Source organism: Indicator indicator, chromosome 10 (genome assembly GCF_027791375.1).
Source record: "Indicator indicator isolate 239-I01 chromosome 10, UM_Iind_1.1, whole genome shotgun sequence".
NCBI classification, from domain to species: domain Eukaryota; kingdom Metazoa; phylum Chordata; class Aves; order Piciformes; family Indicatoridae; genus Indicator; species Indicator indicator.
The window spans coordinates 20,490,208-20,505,114 of NC_072019.1; the positions used below are offsets into that span (position 1 = coordinate 20,490,208).

Genomic DNA, 14,907 nt, shown 5'->3' on the forward strand with positions numbered 1-14,907 from the left:
CTAAGCTTGGCCACAAGGTCTTCTGTCAGTATAAAGGGGATGTTGTTGGGTCAGCCACAGACAGGGAGAGAGAACATGTGTGGCCAACTTTGGTACTGTATGCTTGAAAAGTTAATGCTGTAGGAATGAAGGTAGTAGTTAATGAGGGTAGCCATTAAAGAGGTGCTGACTAGAGCAACAGTGCAGAAACTTTTCAACTTTGTGCTCTGCTAGGTCAATATTTAGATCAGAATGAAATGTTTCCATTTTAATTATATTTCACACCTGGTACACATTCTCAAATGAGGGTGAATTTTGCCCCATAGGTATGTCATGTGGATCAAGGCCCTAGTCCATTCCCACATCTTTGAACTGATACAAATAAAGCAGATACACAGGGCAGACATTCAAGTGCAACAGTACAGTACAATAACAGCAGTACAGCTTTTAAGACAATTTACTAAAGTAGAAAATCCAGAATTTGTTGGAAGCGTTCTTTACAATCAGATGTTTCCTGTTGCTAAAGATATGTCCTGTGTTTCCCTTCCCATGGAAGGAATAAGTTTGACCTTTGAACCTGGAACTCCTGTCAGTTGAAGGCGGCACTAGACTGAAACTCTTCATACTTGCCAAAAATTGCAATCTCTCTGTTTACTGCTGTTAGCTTGCACATCTGTGATTAGGGAGTGGGCCTGCACTGTGTGCGTGTCTTTATGTATTCCTCATCTTAGATACTGGAAATGTAGGAATAATGCTGCACTTGAGATGGTAACTTCTGATACTACTGATTGTTTTTCACAAGGAGCTGTTCCTACTGGTAAAAGTGGTCTTAATTGTGTTTCCTTTGACTGGCACTGATGCTTTGTGAAGTGATGCATAGGGGATGGCATAATGAGTGCCTTGAGTTTTGAATAAAGAACATGAGTAACTTGGAGCATCCTTGAGGCCACGTTACAGAAGATGTTTTGTATTCACTAGTGCTCTTAACACTGAGCCATCTTACTGTGTTCAGAAAAAGGTAGAGAGGTTTTATGCTGGGTTTCATGCTGTAGAAGAAAGTTCTTGGTAAAGCAGAATAAACCAAGCAGTGGGTAGGAACACAAGACTAATGCAGAAAAAGGATACTTAATGAATTATTAAGATGGCATTTGTCTTTAGACTGAGCAAATGACTTGGTCTTTTCCTAAATACGTCTTCAGCAAGTTAAAAACAACATTAGGAATAAAGGATACCTGATCATGTAACCTGTAAGTGCAGGCAGGGAATATTACAATAGTGTAACAACAAGAAAATAATTAATGAAATACCCTTCACTTATGTTTGGGAAATTAGAGGAATGTTCGACATATGTTTGGAAAAAAAAATCATATGAATTGTGAAAGTTGTCACTTTTTTATGTGCAAATACTTGCTTAGATAAATTTAGAAACAAGAATATGTTTTAATTGTTTGGGTTTTTGGGTGTGTTCCTTCTTGCACTTAATTGTCACAATACTAGACAGGATTTCTTTTTTCTCTTCATCTAGCAGTCTGTATTGTGGTGCCTGATTTTAATTAGAACCCTTGGGCACTTTTATAGGTTTTCTTGTAACTACTTTTTGACTCATTTCAAGGTCAAAAGGTAGTTACCTTCATAACAAATTCTGTAATGCGGTCTCTGCTGTATTTTATCAAAGGATGGCTATGGTGTTTTGTTATCTGAATCTGAAAATTGTTTTGGAAATCAGAAGTATGTTCATGCTTTAGAGCTCTAAGCAAGATCTCTCTGAAATAGAGCTGAAATTACTTAATTCACTTCAATTTGATAAATAAAAAAATTATCCAGCATTTTGTGTAGTCATGATAAGAGTGAGGTTTTTCCCCTGGTATTTTTTCTTTTGGGGCAGGGGATGTTCTGAGGCAGATCGTCTTGCCAAGTGAACCTTGGACAGTAGTGTGTTTTCTGAAAGTGACACTTCTTTTGTGAGCTTTGTTTTAGGACTAGATGAACCATAAGGATAGTTTCTGTAATTACTGATATTTTGTCATGAAGCCATGAATTGGTTTGTGCATTAAGTATCCCTTCTTTGGTATATGTCAAATTACAGAATATTAATCTCAGATAGAAAGTAAATGTTGGTAGCTAACAGGATGTTTCATCCTGTCCTCTTCAGTATTAGCTGAAAAATGGAGCTAGCTGACTGGGAGGCCCTTTTCTGTATGGATGGTGTTCTAATTCCGTAATAGAATAACAGCACCTAAAATATTTCTTTTCATTCTGACTCTGAAGCAAAACTTTATTCTTTTATATTGCTACTGCAGTTGCCATCCCCAGTCCGGTTGATGGAGCTCTGCAGGATATCTGGTCTCTGCTCAAGCTCTGGAGAAATTGCATGAAATGTTATTAAATATAGGTTGCGGTTCTGTAGGAGTCTGAGTATCTGGAGAGTGGGGTTATGGAATGAGAAACTTAACAGTGATCAGGCATACAAGAAAGAGAGCCTGAGTCTGTGTATGAGGGTGTGCCAAACTGCAGCCTTATGTTGCGATATATTGTTGTATTCCCTGCTTGGCTTGGTCTGTGGAGTGTATTGCTGGAATGGTATGTGGTAGTTAAGCCTTTATTATTAAACTCTTATAACTCCTGTGGGATTGATGGTTTGTGGTTTCTCAGGACCACTTCCAAAGAAACACACAAAGGTTTTTTTGCTGATATTTTTACTCTCCATTACCCTCCCACCCCCAGCCAGGGAGGCTGGTTTATAGCTAAAGTCTGTTTTGCAGGGTTTTGGTGGTTTGGTTTTTTTTTTTTTGGCGGGGGGTGGGGTTGTTTTGTTTTGTTTAGGGGGGGGGTTGTTTGGTTGGTTTGGTTTGGGTTTTGGTTTGTTTTTTGGTATTACAGGATCATAGGATGTTAGGGGTTGGCAGGGACCTCCAGAGATAGAGTCCACCTCCCTGCCAGAGCAGGACCATAGAATCTAGTGCAGGTCAGGCAGGAATGCATCTTGATGGGTCTTGAAAGCCTCCAGAGAAGGAGACTCAACAACCCCTCTAGGCAGCCTGTTCCAGTGCTCCGTGACCCTCACAGTGAAGAAGTTCATGTTGAGGTGGAACCTCCTGTGCTGTAATTTATATCCATTACCCTGTGTCCTATCACAGGGTGCAATGAAGAAGAGCCTGTCCCCTCCCTCTTGACCCCCAGCCCTCATATATTTATAAACATTTATTAAATCTCCTCTCAGTCTTCTCCAGACTAAAAAGCCCCAGGTCTCTTGACCTCTCCTCATACGGCACGTGCTCCAGTCCCTTAATCATCCTGGTAGCTCCTAGTTTGGTTTGGTTTATGTTGGTTGATTGGTTTGATTTGGTGGTTCGTTTTGTTTTGTTTTGTTGAAGCTGTTAATTCAGCTTCCTTGGTTTCCAGTAGGATGAAACAAATAACCTACAAATCCTTGCAGGGAATAAAGTTAGTGGCTTCTCAGAGGGACTTACTGTAGAAGTCTTAACTGAAGTTCTGAAATAGAACTTAGGTAAACATGCAGATTATATACAGTTCTTGATTAAATGGGGATTATATTTGCTATTCTCATTCTATGTTGCCTCTGCTTGTTTTCAGTTTGTGTATTACATTTTCACCAATGATGAAATCAAAGCAAGGGCAGTGTTTGCATTGGAATTTGATCTTTGTATTTTCCCTTAACATAATTTCAGGAACTTGATGGAATTGGGCTTTAAGAGCTGTTTCCACACATCTCTCAAGTGCATCATCTGTGCATGGTATTTATCTTGTGGTGTCCATATCTCCTTATTGGAGTGTGAAATGTGAGGTACATGGCCTGATTTCTCTCTGTTTCCTACAAACTTGTGGTTTGTTGGTCAGCATCATCATTCCTTTATGAAGACCCAAATCTTCATTTATTTTTCTGTTCAGAGACTGGAGTAGTGGAAAAGATATGGTAGCCTGTAAGAAATAACAGTTAAATGGTTGATTGGTGTCCAGAAATTCCTAGATCTAAGGTGCAGAATATGTGCAGTGAGATGAGTAACTTAATTTGCTTGAGTTGGGGATAAGGGAGTGTGGTACACAGTTATCCAGGCCAGGAAAAAGCTCATGTTTAGCAAAACAAACAGAAAGGATTTGCTGGAGACTAAGATGGGGGACAGTAGAGTGGAGTGGAAAGGGGGTGTGTGTGTGAGAAGAGATGAGAGGTCAATCACATTTGAAGTGTGTCTCATATAATCCTTGCCCAGGTGATTTACCTGGACTGCGTAGTAACTGTGTTGTTAGTGCAGCAACAAATATAGCCACCTCAGATTTGCTGGGTTGCTTTAACTTCAGGACAGAACTGTGCAAGTCCAGTTGTGTTCCTTCAAAGGCAAGTCCAGCTCCACGTCCCGTTTGCTGGAGCGTTGTTGGAACAGAGTTTGGGTTTGTTCCCAGAGCAGCGTTGAGTCTTTCTGCACAGTTTGTCTGGGAGCTTCTGGTTCCTGAATCAACAGCATCCATGTGTGTGTTCTGTGGTGATGAGCTCTGCTGGCAGACAGGTCTGGAAGACACACCACACTCTAAAAAGGGCTGTGGTGGAACACATTCAGATAGCCCTGCACAGCACTAGTTTTGGGGTAATGATCCAATGTTTGATGCTGTAGCTGGATGGTGGGTGAGAGAGGAAAAGGACCCAGAGCATAGGTCTCAATGCAGTTTTAATCCAGAATCGATACAAAATGACCAAAAGCCATTTTGTAGTCTGGCTGCTGTCCTCTCATCCCTTGTTATTCCTGGTACTGAGTGCCTTGCTAAACAAGTGAGTGTTTCTTCTGTCTTTGCTTCTGCTGATCAATCTGCTGATTGGATCAGACCCAGAAGAGCATTTGAATTTTGCCGTGTCTTGGATTTTTTTTTTTCTCCTTTCCGGTTTTTATTTTTCTTTCCAAATTGCTGTAGCCACTGCAGAGGCGATTGTAGCTATCATGAAAACAGATGTAAAAGGCTGGCATTGTGGTATGGGCAGCCTTATGCTGTGCATATTGGCAAATTATTTGGTGTCAGATTTCATGATTTGAGCATGAAGACTGCTCTTCAGTTAAGAAGGCAGGATTAAAAAAAAACAAACCACATTTAAGATACTTTGTGGAAGTATGTAGCTAAAAGGTTAGAGACTGCTCCTTCAGACATAAACACTTCTTGGCACCTAGAGCAAGGGCACCTGTAAGTGGGTATGTTTTACATTGTGTTCTATTATGTTTTGAAGGATGGAGCCTTTGAAGATTGCATCTGAAAGAGCAGGCTCAAGGGCTTGGGCTGAGGCACTGGGCACAGACTGAGCAGCCACTTTGTCTCTGGAGAAAATAGTATAGTGAGCTGGGAGGATTCTGAACAGAGTGATGATGGATGGAAGGGATTTGAAGCTAGAAGCAAAGCAAATTTTCTCGTAACATTCAGGGAAGCAGGACTTGGTGTACTGCTGAGTTTATGACTTGCCTCAAAGAAATGCTTATCTTCATCAACTTCTGACAAAAAACACTGTACCTCAGAGTTTGGCTGAATGCAAATAGCTGCCTAGGTGGAAGATAGGTCACACATGATTATATTTCTCAGCTTTTTCCAAGTTTATAGCTTTATCCCTTTTAGAGTTGTTAATGCCAGAAATAAAGACAGTGATTTAATAAAATCCATGGTTTGTGAAATTACTTGTAGGGGCAGAAGGGGAATTGGCTGTGATACAGGTTGTTCACAGTTAATTTGGTGTTGCAACTGTGAGACTTACAGCCACACAGAGGACTGGATAGAAAAAGGGAGCTCACATGCTTCCTCTGCTTGTTATTCTTTTAGTTTATAGGAGGAAGACAATGTTCTCATTTAAGGGAATGAAACATTACACTATTTTTGTGGGCTGCAATAATGGTGTTAATTTGTTGCTTACAATACTTTTCATCCATTTCGTGTGTAGTGTTTAAAGGCAAAATATATTGCAGGAAAACCAAACAACGTTTAAATTTGGCATTAACTAGAAAGCAATACTTTATGTTGATAAAAATCTCAACAGGTTTTTAAAAGTAGAACCCCACAGAGATACTTCAGAATTAACTGATGGCAGGTGAATTTAACACAGTTAATCTTTAGCATAACACAGAGATGTCTGAATTTTATTCCCCAAAGAGGAAATAAAGTTAAGTCCAGATGGATTTTTATTTTTATTGGAATAAATTTCGAGACTAGCAGTATTTTTTTATTTTTTTTAAGATGTTACCACCGTAGAGTTGCATCTGGTACAGCATAGACCTGCTTTAAATCCAGTTAAATGAGCAGTTTTGGGATGTTTGTTTTGAAAATTAGTATTTTCATATGAATTTGTAAGAACTGGGAAATAAGCATAAGGAAGAGGTACGGTAAAGAAAAGCCAAGGGCTTGGTCCCATGTCAGGTTATTGCCAGTTGAAATGTGGTAACTGTCAGTGTCTGTGACTGCAGCCTGCCCGAATGTAAGGTGATGCAGCAGGATCTTAACCTCTTTTCAACACGCTAAATCCACTTGTGCTTGGGCTTTTTGCCTCGTGCTATGAGCTTGCACTGAGGCAGCTGCTGTGATGATACAAAGGATGCATATCAGTTGATCACATCTAAGGCCTACAAAGAGACGTTTAAAGTTACAAAGAGAAACTTTAAAGGATTCAATCTGTTCATTTAGCTGAAGCTGAAAGATGGTTCTGCTATTGCTGTGTCAGCTTAAACCTTCTCGTTCCATAAAATTATTAATCCTATCTTGGTGGTTTGTTTTTTTTTAGTTTCACCCACTGACAAGCTGTCTTTGAGTTCTGGGCTAAATTCTGCTCCACCATTGGTAAAATTGAGTAGCCTTTCTGCTTTAGTTGGGATTGGCATCAAAATAGATGGCAAACTATGGAGTTTACTTCTAAAATAAATGTTGGTTTCTTTCAAGTAAGATTAAAGCTGGAGAAAACCCTCTACCATGACACCATATTGCAACTCCACTTGGAACAGATTGTTAAAATTATCACTAATAAATTTTGCAAATGCTTTCTAGACTGGGAGAGTGGTATATGTGGAAATTAATGACTAATAAAGAGGTCTGGATTATGGGGTGAGCAAGTAGGCAATAAGGGCCAAAGGTAAAGTTGTATGTATAAAAACTAAGAAGTGTAAATCACAATTGGAGTGAAGTGTGCCCCATTGTATGAAAGTGATTGAAAGTATCAGGCATTAACAGGTGAGCAGGAGTTGTCACTGCAGTGATGGATAAAAATACCTGCTGTGATCCATGGATGCAAAATAAGAGTATCAAATAGAGAGGTTAGATTTTTCTTGATACTTTGCATACGTGCTGCTTACAGTACAAAGGTGAAGGATATTGATAAATGGGAATGCATTGAACTGGGAAGCTACTGGTGTGAGTAAAGATGTGAAAAACATGGTGAGATATGCAAGGAGCACAAATGCTTGGCTTAGCAAACTGTCAGGGGAGAGCTGTTTGTAACAGGCAAGTCCCTTAATTGGAGCTTAAATATTGATAATACATATGAATAAGAAAAAGTTTTTCAGTCTAGCAGTCAAAAGCATATTATGATTAATTTTTTGTAACAACCAAGATTATTAGATATAAAATGAAATTGCTCTCAATAAATTGTAGCTACCTTTTTGGGTAATGACATCATGATTGCATATTCCAGCGTCCTATCTTTGCTAGATGCCTGCTGTTTTGTCTGGCTGGTGAAGATGATGTTCTGCTTCCTGGTGGAAGGGAGCATAAGGAGTTGTTTGAGCAAAGTAACAAGACAATGTTACAGCAAGTAATGGTGCCAAGAAAAAGGGGAAAATGAACTTGTACTCTTGTGTTACAGATTCAGTGGTTCTTTCCTTTGACTCCGTTGGACATACAATAGGCTCAGGTACAACATTGCCTTCTTCTCTATCTCCCACCTCATGACAAGGCTTCTACTTAATTGGACATGGTAGCCATGTTGGGAGGCAGATCACTGAATCAGACTTTCTGGGAATCAACCATCTAGCCAAAGTGGGTAAGAAGGTCCTTTCTTAAGTGGAGTGGAAGTTGTAGTGTGACATGAGGACTAGCATGTGGGACCCTTTTCATTACCCAGCAAGGCAGATGACCTGGACATGTTGCATGTGTTAGTGATGCGGTTTGTACTTCTTTTCTCATGTGAAAGGCATTGAGATGATGTCACCCACCAGCCGAAGAAAAATTGTTCCATGATACTAGGAGAGTTTCTCAGCTAAACAAACAGTTGAATTATTTGGGGAAGAAATCAGGAATGCTTCCAGGAAGGAGAAGGCAAAAGAGCCGTAGCTAAACAAATAGGGCTGGAACCTTGGGTTTTTTTAGGTGGAGATTGACCAGTACTACCAAATTTCTTTTAGAACCTGAGGATGACCTTCAATTAAACTGTACCAGAAATAAAAAATTCTCTTGTGTTGGGGTCACTTCGTGAAACCAGTAACTATTAATTTGGTTATGTGCAATATGTGAGCTGTAGGCAAAGCTCACCATAGTGAGCACAATGTTTGATGAAATTCAGTTTACAGTATATATACAATGACATATGAAGTGTAAGGGAAAGGCTAAGAATTACTCTTAAAACCCCTTAACACTTAGAAGATGGGGTTGCCTAGTATTTTGCAGAAAAGAAAAAATAACCCAAGTGAAGGGTTTGTATTTTGTCTCGTTTACTAGCATTTCCTCTTAGGCTGACAGGGGGAACATGCTGCCTTCCAACATAGCACCTGTCTTCTGCCTGCACAGTCTGAAACAGAGCTTGCTGCCTGAATCTAACAGCAAAGCTTGAACACAGATTTCTGATTTACTAACCTCTAAGCAAGTGGTAGTAACTTGCTGTGTTTACAACACCCTGAAGGCTTTCTGCTCTCCCCGCATCTTCTGTAAAACTTGTATCTGGAGATGGATCTATTGTAGGTGCATGGTCTGATGTGGAAGTATCTTTAGGGTGCTGAGTGCAGAGTGGATATGTTGTTGTGTTTATGGGAGGAAGAGACCCCGTTTTCACTCCTTTCTACTAATTAGTATCAGTCAAAACTCGGGTGTGTTGTTGACTGCCTCCTGTACTGGGTGATGGTTTCTTTAGTATGTAGAAGTAGGAGGGAAGTTACATAAATCTGAGATGAAGAAATCTGTGAGTAAAATTCAGTGAAATATTTTGATTACAGCTGAGTGTCTGAATCAGGATACCTACAGTGGAGTTATGCTGATTAACGTTGGTACAGCTAAGAGCAGAATTTTTCCAGGAGTAAAATTTATTTATATTTTTAAAATGTTTTAAGATTTTTTTTTCTAATACTATTTTGGCTTCAAACTGATGTGAAAATAGTTAACCATGTGGATAGCTTCCAGAGGAGGGTATTTATGGAGTTAATCATAAATGCTGTGATATGATACTACCAAGAGGGTGGTAAACTGAGTTATGAAAAATAGTTCAACTACTCCATGTCTTTTGGAGTCTTTCTGTTAATACGGAGGGTTGAAGACAAGCTAATGTAAGCCTGATTTAAAAGCACTGGTCTTTGTTCTCTGCTTGTATATTGCAATCCAAGCTTGGATTGGCTAGGAGTAAGGCAATAAAATTTGATCTTCTGTAAACCATTTTACTACAAGGCTGAATTTCTTTATTGAAGAAAACTCATATTTGGGAAGGGAGGCTCAGAAATGTCCAGGAGACCTGTATGTTTACTGCTTTCACATTTAGTACTTTGCATTCACTGTACTGCAAACTTTAATTTGCTCTAAACTGATAATGTGAAATGAGATGTCAAGATGTGATGTGCACCCAACTGAGGGACAGCTTTCCTTGTTGAACAGGAAGGAGAGAGAGAAAAACTGTGGCTATTGTGCTTCCGCTGCCCATCACATCTCACCTTGCTGCAGACCCAGGAAAAGAGACAGCCCAGAAAGAACCCAAAGAAACAATGGCAGCTCCAGGCCCAGCCATTCCTAGTAGGTGATGTTTCAGGTTGGGGTAAGAAGGGGCTAAAGTTACATGCCTTGAAACATAAAAATACATACACCTTTTTCTTTATTAGTCAGAATTAAACAGCTATGAATAATAGCTGCCCTGTTAAGATTTCATGGTGCTTAAAACTGGTACTCACGGACTTATATTTGCATAGTAAACAGCTTCTTAGAATTGCTCTTTGGTAATTGTTAAATCATACAGCGTGAAGGGCAATGTCTTTTTGCAGATGCGTGTTTTGTTTGAACTGATTGTTTGTCCTTATCTTGGCTTTCCCATTAACTCCTTGTCCAACCTGCAAATATGTTTTCAGGGAGGCTGGAAATCTACCCTTATGCATCTCATATTAGTAACATTCTCTAGGTTATTCTGGATAAACTTTCTGAAAAGACTTCTGACTATGCGCTGCCTCACAGAAGATTATTAGCTTAGAGGACATGAGACTCGAGTATGCTTGGAGACTGAGCTGTGTGAGGTTCACACTGTGGTCTGGCCTTCAGAAGTCCAGATGTTTTTGTGATTCTTTCCATGACTGCCTCTTCCTTTTGAAAGATAAAGTTTGAGCAGCAAAGATAAATGTTTGATGTGATGTCTAGGACGGTGTTTCTGCTGAAACCATTCCAGAAAGGAGACTGTCATGCTCTGAACTTGGGAAACGTTAAGCAGGACACTGGGTGATGGAGGAGACCTAGATTTCATTTGCTTGCCATAGACAGTCAATACTCCTTTTCTTACTCCTTTTCTTCCCCCCGCCCCCTCTCTAGTTGCTTTGGTTTACTTTGTTGCTAGCAAATCAAGCACTGGACCTTGAAAGCCAGATTTATACCCCTGCTATTTTTGTTCAGGACTTTTTCTACCTCCTGTGTCTGAGAGCAAGCAAGTTAAATTTAAGTCTCATTAGGATAGGAGTGTGTTGAATGTGCTTGCTGGAATTTTTGAAGTTCTAAGTACCATGCAGCTGTAGGCTTACACTATGAGATGTGTTTCACTGCTGCACAGGCCACAAGTTGTTCTCTCTGCAAGCTTAAAACACAATTGTTCTAATATTTCAAGCAACCACGTGTTACCTAGATCTTGCTCACAACATATGTGTATTTTAACTTTTTGGTTGTTGCTTTTTTCTTTTCAGTTTAGTTTTTAACACTTATCAAAAGTTTGGCTTGGCTTATGCAAATGCAACGGAGATTTAAAAATTTGGTTTAGAGTAGGATGTCTGCTGCAGCTCATGCTTGTGGAAGAACGCCCACCATGCTTCCAGATCCTGAGGTCACAATGGTAGTGGAGCAATCATCTGAGATTTTACATCTGTGACTATTTAGAAGTTTGCTGTTAGTAATTCCCTATGCCAAAGTCCTTAACCATTTTGGGAGAAGCTGTGAGAACTATGAGGTAAACTTTCTCTTACTTTCTTCAGCTGCTGAAGATGCTCAGATAGCCATTTTGTGATGAACTACAAAAACTCTGTGTCTGTCCTAAATACAACTCTAGAGTGAATTTGATGACTACTTTCCCATGTTTTGGATGGAGAGTGGTATGGATAGAGGCCAGGAATAGGAATACAACTGAAATCATCAAGTATCAGATGGGTAGAATAGTGGCAGATTCCTAGCACAAAATAAAAACATTGGTGACTTGCAGAAGATCACTTGCTGTTCTTTGGCTTTCTCAGTGAGAATATGGCAGTATAGTTGGCTACAGTTACAAACTCTGATCTTTCCCTGGTTTCTAGGTTAGTGATAATTAATGCAGATATTATGTTAATTAATAGAATTTGTGAGACTTGTGTAGATGTTCTTGATTTGAGGAAAACAAATTTAGTTTGTTTGGAGCTAATGTGGTTCTAGTGTGTTGGGGGGGGTTGTTTTGTTTTTTCTTCCCCCCAGAGTGCATTTCTGTCTCTCTTAACACGCTGCGTGGTAGTTATGGGAAAGGAGAGGGAAACTTACTGTGCTGCATTTTCCTGCATTCCTGTAAAGTAGAAAATAAATGGGAAAGATTAAATTTTATTTTTTTCCCTGCTGGTTTTAGTGGCTTTATTCTACAAAAATGCTTTCTCCTTTTCATTTCTGATTAATGAAGTTCTGCTTCATTCTTCATTTCTTTGAGCTGTAGACTGTGGGAGCTGCTTGAACCTTTGCCAATGACTGTCACGTATCGGTTGCATAGTCCTTACGTGACTTTGGCTGCATGTTCTGTATCATCATCTGTCTTCTTAGTAATGCTCTGTTCCTGCAACTGAAAATACAGCTGTGAATGAGTTGAGGTGCAAATATCTAGCAGTGGCTTAAAGAATACCTTGAAATAAAATATGTTAATGGGATTTTCCTCTATCGTGTGGCATCTCTCTACATCTAGTCGGTTCATCTTTTAAGTCACTAAAAGCCAATAGAGATCACTGTCTTGTTAATATTGTTCTTGACTTTTGTTGGGGAATCTGATACAATTTCTAAAATAAAGAATATGTCAGAAGATACAGTAGGGCAGCATTAACTCCATTAGCCAAGTGGATACATAGTAGCAAATGAATCAACTGTTTATTTAGCAAAGGTTGCAGTCTGGCTTTAAAGAGATGACTCCCTGGGAGAAGAAAAAGGGCATATGCAGTTCATAGGAGGCCATTTTTCATCTCCCTGTTGAAGTCTTTCATAAGTTCAGCTTCAGGCAGTTGGCTGCTTTTCTGCCTTTGGAGGTTGCTATGATTTTATTAGGGAAAAAGTATGGAGCTTTGTAGTCCATGTTAAGGTAACTATAGTCTTTTAAAATGTGATATGCTCAAATGAACTCTTTTTTTATTTTGGTCTTACTATATCTGTTTTAGAGGTAAAACAAGGAGGCAAAAGACCTTCCTGATGGATGACCCATGCAGCACTATCAGCAAGTGATTGCTTATTTGTTCTTTCTCTGCCTGAGGGATGAATAATGTAGTTGGAGTGTCTAATGAAGGAGACCCCTCTGGTGTATTGCTTTCCTCAGGCTGTAAAGCTGGGCCAGATGTCTTTGAGGCCCCAGTAAGGAACAAAAAAACCCCACCCTGAAGGTATAGAGCTGGAAATTACTTCCTGTTGCTGCTAAATCTGAAACAATAAGTAGAATCCTCATGATTTTAGGTGTCACCAGGGCATGCAGGGGTTTGTGACTGGGGATGGATTTCTTCTTTCTGCACTTTAAACTCACAGGTTTGTATTTCAGTTGTGCTGATAGTGCTTGGTGTATCCATTTCCATCAAATACAACTGTTTTCATCAGGTGCAGTGTCTGGAAAATTAATGTTCAACCTGGTGCAGCAGGGCTTTAGATCAGTTTGCAGAACCTCTGAACATTTTTAGTAGATGTGAAATTCAAAGTTTTTCTGAACAAGTAGTATTGTTAAGGATGTTCTTTTGGCCCCCAGGAAATAAGGAAGCCTAAGTGAAGCTATGTTAACAGTTGTTGAAGAATCTTTCTTTTACAGGCATGGTGGAAATGTCAAATGAGCAGATAGTTCTGTGCAGATGCAGCTTCGTGAGGCATATTTTCTAGTCTTGGGCTGAAAGGGCTAAGCAGTTTTCTTCCCAGTTCTTCTACCTCTGTGTATTTTATAGGGCAGGAAAAGGCACCAAGGACTGGACTTCGTCTTACCAGTGTAATTGGGGGGTCTCTCTGATAGCATTTTACAATCTGGAGGAAAAAGCTGTTAAACTTGTGTGCAAAATGGTAAATGGGAGTGAGGAGGAAACTGGGACATAGATATGGATAGAACCATAGAGTGCTAGGGGCTGGAAGGGACTTCTGGAGGTCATATAGTCCAACTCTCCTGATTATGAAGATTCACCCAGATCAGATTGCACAGGAAGATGTACAGGTGGGTTTTAAAAGTCTCTGGAGCAGAGACTCTACAACCTCTCTGGGCAGCCTGTTCCTCAAAGTAAGGGATCTTCTCCTTAAGTTCAAGTGAAACCCCCTGTGTTCTACACTTTCCCCTTGTTGCTGCATTGCCTTATTGGATGCAGTCTATGCAGTACAGTGCCGAGGAGCCCAGGCAGCTTCAACTGTACACTTTCTGAACCTAGCTTTGCAGTTTATTTTTTTCTCCAGCTATTGAAACAGCCTCAGAAAATATGCCTTCAGCACCAAGTTTTGTCACAGAAGAGGTTAAAAGGAAAATCCTAAGGAAAGAATGCAACTTTACATCCATGCTTGTGCAGCGTCTCCATTGTTGCTCAGTAATTCTGCGTGGTAGTTTTTTAACCCTGGTAGAAAGCCTTTCTGTTGTCCTTTTCACTTGATCCATAGCATTATGATTTGTTTTTCATTAGATCTTTGTCTCATGCGTTGTAGCAGAATTGTTTTACAGCATCTAAACTTTTATAACTGTCCATCTGTGTTTTCTTGTCCAAGGTGAATGTGAGGTCTTTGACTTTTCTCATTGCAGGATAAGTCATTTTGCCTGGCCTTTGCCACAGATGTAGGGTGTGCATGGGGACAGTGAAGCTTAGCTCAGTTGAAGCCTCAGTTCCACAGAGAACAAAGTGCACTGGATGGAATGAAATTTATCAGGGTTGTCTGAGCTGTTCTTGATAGGACTTCTGTCTCTTGAGTGTCATACTGATTTCTTTGACCGTCACAAATATTTTTAATAAAGTAGCTAAAATTGAACCTTCTGTTAGCAGTTAAACACAGAGAGAACTAGAACTGCATAGAGCCCAACTTTTTAAAAAGGTTTAAATTCAGTTTCTCTTCCTGTGGGCAAAGTTTTATTTGTACAGTGCTTCTAGGGAGATAGCTGCTAAAGGAGTAGTGCTCAAGTTGTGACTGAAACTGGTTATAGGTGCTTTGGAAGGATAAAACCAGCGAGCCGAGGTAATTCCTAGATTGTTGGTTTCAGATTAGTAGCATCCAGGGAAAATGTTGCCCATTTTGCTTGTATTTAGCTATATTTGCTACAGATGCAAAATGAAGTTTGAAAGCTTG

At 39.8% G+C, this 14,907-nt stretch overlaps 1 protein-coding gene across 1 annotated transcript in view; it reads left to right on the forward strand.

The window, feature by feature from the left end:
- Window positions 1-14,907, forward strand: part of ST3GAL3 (ST3 beta-galactoside alpha-2,3-sialyltransferase 3) — a 184,116-nt gene that overhangs the window by 33,861 nt on the left and 135,348 nt on the right. The window contains exon 3 of the mRNA XM_054384658.1: window positions 7,817-7,864. Coding sequence (XP_054240633.1) covers window positions 7,817-7,864 — 48 coding nt within the window. The remainder of the gene's footprint in view (window positions 1-7,816; window positions 7,865-14,907) is intronic.